The following is a 6,690-nucleotide window of genomic DNA, read 5'->3' on the forward strand; positions in this document are numbered from 1 at the left end:
TCAAATGTCATTTTTCTGCCACGAGAAAACCCTGCACCACTGTCAAGGCCTGTAATAACCCGAAACCTCTTATCATCCTGCACAAAACAGATCTTCAATCGACGGAAAAAAGCATGATCTTGCGTGCTTTGGTCTTTGCGTTCCATTCAAAAATACGTAGATACGCACTAAACCGTGTGCTGCCTCGATAGCGCCGCACCTGCCGGCTCCCATTGCCTGAAAAGTGGGAACTCACGGCTCGCATGCAGTTCCACCGCCCGGTCCGCCGCCACAGACGAGGCAGAGCTGCTCTGGTGCGGCCCGCAGACACCATGGGCTGGCGGGGACCGGCCCAGCTGGTGCTGGTGGTAGGGCTGGTGTTGGTGCTGGCACTCTGTGACGGCGCCACTACAAACCAGCCGCATATCGTCTTCATTCTGGCAGATGACCTCGGTGAGAGAAATTATACCTGTTTATACCTATTAACGGTTTATGCCGACGTAAAGGAAAAGTAAATGCATGCCACTTTCATCGTTTATTTGAATTTATTCGTTAGATACCTCACTTGATGCCTCCATGATAGTTTATCATTTCTTGTTTACTGACAAGTAACAATTTACGATGGCCATTAAAAAAGAGCCGTTGATGTATAAAGCTGGTACATTTTTTTCATACCCTTACCCAATCTACATGGACAATCTCATCACCGTTTCAGGTTATAATGACGTGTCGTGGCACAACCCCGACATCCTGTCCCCGACGCTGGAGGCTCTGGCGAGAGAGGGTGTCATTCTGGAGCAGAACTACGCCCAGCCGCTCTGCACTCCCTCCAGAAGCGCGCTGCTCTCCGGCAGATATCCCTTTCACGTTGGTAGACAGGTCAGTTGGCGGCCCTTTCACGATGGTAGACAGGTCACTGGTGGCGCAGCCGGTTAAGGCGTCGGCCCGCGGTGCGGGCGGTGCCGGGTTCGGGTTCGATTCCCGGTTCCGCCCGTTCCGCGGGCGTCGTCCCCGGCTGTGTCACGTGTGGGGTAGGCTCTCACTTCAGCCGTACTGGGGGGGGGGGGGGGGACAAGGGCCAGGAGGAGGAGGAGCGTTCCTGTAAATGGGATACAAGTGCCCGTTGGAGGGAGGCCTGAATAAAAAAAAAAAACGGCAGCGTTCTATTCACATGACATGAAGATAAGGCAGGGCGTGGAGGTATGATACGAGACGACGTGCTGAGGCAACTTCCAATCGATAACAGCATTCCAATTCGATAGCAGCAGTTGTTACGCGGCCTACAGCCAAGAATTTACAACACACCGTAAACAGTAGCGCTTGAGAATAGGTACCAAGATTATAAAGTGATTTCAGGCGGCTAAGACATTGCCCATATGTCTTAATTATTCGTATTGGTAATGCGGAAAGGTTATCAATTGTATATATTAATTCAATTGTAATCAATTGTAAACACCATATATAGGGGAGAGTGGGGTAAGATGCCCAGGGTGGGAAAGACGCCCCACCCCCTCTAGCGGGGAAACAAAGAATCGAACCTGGAAATTAATGTTCTTAGCGTAAAGCGGAAGCCTGCCTTGTTAACCGCACAAAAATTTGCGAAGCTCAGTTGGGCAACGGCTGGCTGGTGATTGCATGTTTTTTATTTGCTGCTTTCAAAAAATATTTTGGCGTCAAAACATTGTAAATATCAAAGAAGGTAGATAATTTTTGCGTCCCTTGCTAAAGTCGTGATACATTAACATGCGTGTACTGTGTCCCAAACAGTTTGTTTCAGGGTGTAGTTTTATGGCTAACGAATTGTGCTGATTTAATGTTACTTCGGTACCTTGGGGTAAGATGCCCCCTGTCCTGATGGGGAAAGACGCCCCCCTAAATCCGTAGGCTGTCCTTCAAGCAGCCCGTCAAATCATTTATTACATACTTGTGATGAGAGACAAAAGCCGATCTGGGACTATTGAGAGTCCGGTACGGTCGAGTGCTCCCCATGCCGGTCTCTCGGCCCACACAGCGACTTTTTGGGCGGCATCTGACTCTGAGAGCCCTCACGACGACCTCTGTGGGCCCCATTATTGGTTCCAGGGCCCCTCACGACATCCTTTGAGGGCTCCCACGCTGGCTCCACGGGCCGCGCTGGCATCTGAGGTCCCCACGATGGGCTTGAGGGCCCTCAAGCATCATGAAGACCTATAAGGGCCCCACAGTGGTCTCCGAACGCCACCACGGAGGCTTGTTTGGCCACGCTGGACTATGTTGGCCCTAACGATGACCTCTGAAGCCCCTTACGACTACTTTTGAGGGCCGTTACGATGACGTTTGGTGTCTACTGCAGGCTCGAAGGGACTACTGATTCGTTCAGGCGTTTCACGTGCCTATTTTATGTCACTTATAGTGCAGGGGGGCATCTTACCCAACGCCAGGGGGCGTCTTTTCCACCCTGTGGGGTAAGATGCCCCCTTTCACTTCTTCAGGAAAATGCTTAATAGCAAAAAAAGTTATCATATTTCAGGCACGAAAGTGTGATATTTTTGGAGAAAAATGATGTCGGCTTCCGTTGAAACTCCAAGTTTTGGCTTTCCGATCGTCACTTTCGAATAATATATGACATAGTCAAACCCTGGGCATCTTTCCCCACTCTCCCCTACCTATAATATATGGTGTTTTGAACCATTGAACACAAATCTTCGATTTAGATAAGGTACTAACTAAATTCAAACACAACGGCGGCATGGCATTGCTGACCGATGGCTAAAAAAACTTCCAGGACCCAGGCATGAGCGAGACGACTGCATCACCATTTCTCCCTGTTTTCTTTTCGCACAGGATGGCGCCCTGGATCCGCACATGCCGACGGGTCTGACCCTCAACGTCACGCTGCTGCCGGAGCGGTTGAGGTCAGCCGGCTACAGCACACACATGGTCGGCAAGTGGCACCTGGGCAACTGCGCACACGAATACTTGCCGCCGAACCGCGGCTTCGACACCTTCCTGGGCTACTGGTGCGGCATGATAGACTACTACACACACAGGAGGAGCGGCTCACTCGACTTCTTTGACGGCGAGCGGCCGCTGTTTGAGCTGGACGGCATCTACTCGGCATCTGCTTTCACCGACCGGGCAGAGAGCATCATCAAAGGGCACGACCCCAGCCGGCCGCTGTTTCTCTATCTGCCCTTCCAGAACGTTCACACACCATTGGAGGTTAGTCGATAATTAGAGATTGTTTGGCTTTCTCGTGAAACGTTCACAAAATATAAAAGATCGCTTGGTATTGTATCGACCCTCTATGAATGCTGATGATACACAAGCGTGTTGTATGCATCGTCACACATTTTGTACGGTATGGGTTTGCCGTGACTATGAAGCTGTTGGGCCCTATACGACCTCCGGTGTTGCAGGCGCCTGCCGAGTACGAGGAGCTGTACCCGGCCACGATGAACGCCGCCCGGCGCACCTACAGTGCCATGGTAACCGCCTTGGACGACTCGGTCGGACGGGTGGTGCAGGCCCTCAAGGATGCCGACCTCTACAGCAACTCGGTGATTCTGTTCGTGAGTGATAACGGAGGACAAGTGCATAGTCACCTTCACAGTCAAAATCTGTACGACGAAGACAGTCGAGACGGCTACGGAGGCAACAACTTTCCTCTGCGAGGGGAGAAAACAACCCTTTGGGAGGGCGGCACCCGCACGCCGGCCTTCATCCACTCCCCGCTGCTGGAGCGGGCCGGCTACGTCAGCCACGAGCTGATCCACATCACCGACTGGATGCCGACGCTGCTGCGGCTGGCCGAAGCCAGCGCCGACGGAGACCCTCTGGACGGCTTCGACCAGTGGCCCATGCTGAGCGCCGGCCAGCCCAGCGCGCGCACAGAGATGGTCTATAACATCGACGAGAAGCTGCCGAACGCGGCACTGCGCATCGGCGACATGAAGCTGCTCTGGGGAGACAACTCCGGCTCCAGCGACTGGTACCCGGTGCTGGAGGCCCTGCCGGACTCCTCCGATCGCGCTCCGGCCAGCGCGTGGCGATCGGTCCGCTCGAGTCTCGGCAGTCTCGGCGAGTACCCGGTCTACCTGTTCAACGTGACGGCCGACCCGACCGAGCGCCTGGACCTGTCGTCGCTGATGCCGGAGACGGTGCAGGCGATGCTGGAGCGTCTGCTGGAGCTGTCGAAGGAGCTAGTGCCGGCCGACGTGCCCTTCCCCGACCCGCGTGGTCACCCGGTGGACGGGGTCTGGACCACCGGCTGGTGTGAGCCCTACTGAGTAAATACTTGGAGGTTTTCATCACGCAGGACGAGTGCTAAATACAGGAACCATTAACCAAACAGAATCGCCGAACTAGTTATGTGCTTACGATGACAGCTGACAATTGGATACGTGTTCCTGACGAAAAGTTCCAAGCTTCTTCATTGTCGGCTCCCTTTTTACCGAAAATAGATCTGCTGATCCAGTTTCATAAGACTTTGGCATTCATTATAAGACGCAGCTCTTAGCTGGATTTGTCATTCCTTGTCGTGTTACATAGGTATTCTTTTCCAGCAAGATGTGATAACATTTTACACACATACAAAACTAGGTTATATGTGCTGCCATCCATGCAGTGCTTCTAAATATCAGTCATTCAAAAACTCCGTAACCGTTTCACTGTAATAGTACCTCAGCTGTCTATCACATAAGCGAAAAGGTAAGATATTCCATCTTGACTCCTTAGCTCTCTGCATGCATAAATCATCCTGAAAAATGGAATGCTGTATGCACTTCACATAGCTTCTTTGATCGCCTACTAATCGAGACCCTTGTAATTTCCAACTGAACCAGCTTCAGGTCCCAAGTGAGACGCCGCTAATGATTCCAGTTCCGTCACCATACAGGGTTTTCGCCGTTACATTCCTGGTTGTTTTCGGCCGTTCGGAGCGGCGGTATCACCCGAGAAGGCGAAGAAGGCGGTGCCCGGTCGGTCCGGGGCTGTCCCCTGGAAGGGCCCGAGTGGTTGCGGCCTCCGAAGTTGTGTGGAAGCTGGTTAAAAAGGATAATGGGAATAGGAAAAGCCGTTTGTCGTTTCTGTCTTAAACGTAACTGGAGATTATTGGAAACGACAAAGCCAAGGACAATAACAAAGGTCGACTGAGTTTAGAAATAAATATCTTGCTTCAGCTGTGTTCTCCTAGGATAAGGGAAATTCGACAGCTCCAAGGACAAATTTATGTAGCCGTGTCAACGAGCTGGCCGAGTTGATGACAGTGCAGTCAACTCAACAGCTTTTTGTGACCTCCGCGAATTTACCTGACCCACCCGAGTTGCGTCTCGCTGTGCGCCGTCGCGCCGGTGCAGCCTGCGCGGTCCGGCCAGTTCCGCCCCCGCCGCCGCCGAGCCCGACCTCTACTACCCAGCCGGAGAGGCCCGGCGAGCGGTGGGCGGACGCTCAAGCCCAGTAGTCAATTACGGCGCAGTGGCGACAATAGCGGCGCAGCACAGTCACAATGGCGCGCCGCCCTCGTCGCCGCCGCTGCCAGGCATTTATCTTGGCGAAGCACGATAAAACAGCGCCAATCTATTATTGCCGTCGGAGAGGTCGTAAAGCGCGGAGCGGCCGGGGCGCGCGCCCTGTGATCTGCGCCTCGTAATGGGACACGGGCTTCGTGTTTGATTTGGCGGCCGGTCGTTTACTGCCGGCGCGGTTCTGAGGAGCCATCAGCGCACGCTGGCTGACGGCGCCTGCAACAGGCGACCACTCTCTCACGTGCAAATTAGGTGCTCGACACAGCGGGCCTGACCCCCGGCGGACCGGTGCATGGCGTATACAGGATAGGCGAGGACTGAAGAGGGCAACGGTATGGGACACATGGCATTTGAATTTTGATTTCACGTATCATACTCGTATCATAACTCGTCATATAGTTCTGCACATGTCTTATGGATTGAAACGGTGGTCGGTGGGCCCTCCTGAGCATTTTAGTGAAGTCAAAGCCAGTCATCCTACTACAAGACTTCTTTCATCGCGGAAGATAATTAATCATTCGGGCTCCTTTCGCCGCTATTTCGGCTGCAAAACTCGAACAACTTCCTGTCGCACTCATATCCCATCTGTCTAGTATCCCTGCCTTATAGATACCGTCCGGGGTGGCCGCACCCTGCCGTGCCCTCCCACCTCGTGTGGCCGTGCCGTGCCCGTGCCTCCCTCCCCGTGTGGCCGTACCGTGCCCGTGCCTCCCCGCGTGGCCGTGCGCGGCCGTGCCGTCTGCCCGTTCCCACGCTGCCGTCCGCCGCCACGCCGGCCCGTTCCGGGCAGCACCGGTAGCCGGCTGTCGTTACCGCGCTGCTGCGACAATGTTTACGAGCGCGCCGATTGTTTCTCCATTCCGGAGCCTTTGTGCGCCACTATCGTAAACCGCCGCGCCGGGACTGCCGCGCAGGGTGGGCGGGGCTACCAGAGACCGGAGTAGCCCGCCGGGACAGAGTGGACAGTCGGCGGACAACGGGAGGACAGCGAGAGGACAACGAGAGGACAGCGGGGGACGGCGCGGACAGGGGCAGCTCAGTAGCGGTGATCGCCTCTTCCGGAGCGGACAATGCGGGGCCGGGCGGCGCGCTCAGCCCGCCCACGGTCGCCGCCGTCCCGGCCGTAAATTACCGGCCGGCCGGGCGCCGGTTTTTGTCTCGTTGCGTCGTTGCTGGCCGGGCCTTGCAGCGGCGCCGGCGCCTTTGA

The 6,690-nt window shown here is 54.7% G+C and overlaps 1 protein-coding gene across 1 annotated transcript; it reads left to right on the forward strand.

Moving 5' to 3' along the window:
* Positions 1–220: 220 nt before the first annotated feature.
* LOC122366214 (arylsulfatase I-like) lies at positions 221–4,433 on the forward strand. The gene is made up of 4 exons (XM_043338195.1): positions 221–432; positions 695–858; positions 2,803–3,180; positions 3,378–4,433. Exons 1-4 carry the CDS (start codon positions 243–245, stop codon positions 4,245–4,247), a joined length of 1,602 nt encoding a protein of 533 aa, XP_043194130.1. The 5' UTR covers positions 221–242; the 3' UTR covers positions 4,248–4,433.
* Positions 4,434–6,690: the final 2,257 nt, after the last annotated feature.

This window comes from Amphibalanus amphitrite, unplaced genomic scaffold (genome assembly GCF_019059575.1).
Source record: "Amphibalanus amphitrite isolate SeventyFive unplaced genomic scaffold, NRLGWU_Aamphi_draft 000791F_arrow, whole genome shotgun sequence".
Lineage (NCBI taxonomy): Eukaryota > Metazoa > Arthropoda > Thecostraca > Balanomorpha > Balanidae > Amphibalanus > Amphibalanus amphitrite.

Bases quoted from the DNA above. Each gene is read 5' to 3' on its own strand.
- LOC122366214 (XM_043338195.1), top strand. From the start codon at position 243: ATGCAGTTCCACCGCCCGGTCCGCCGCCACAGACGAGGCAGAGCTGCT. The intron at 433-694 runs GTGAGAGAAATT...TCACCGTTTCAG, and splicing joins CATTCTGGCAGATGACCTCG to GTTATAATGACGTGTCGTGG. The intron at 3,181-3,377 runs GTTAGTCGATAA...CCGGTGTTGCAG, and splicing joins ACGTTCACACACCATTGGAG to GCGCCTGCCGAGTACGAGGA.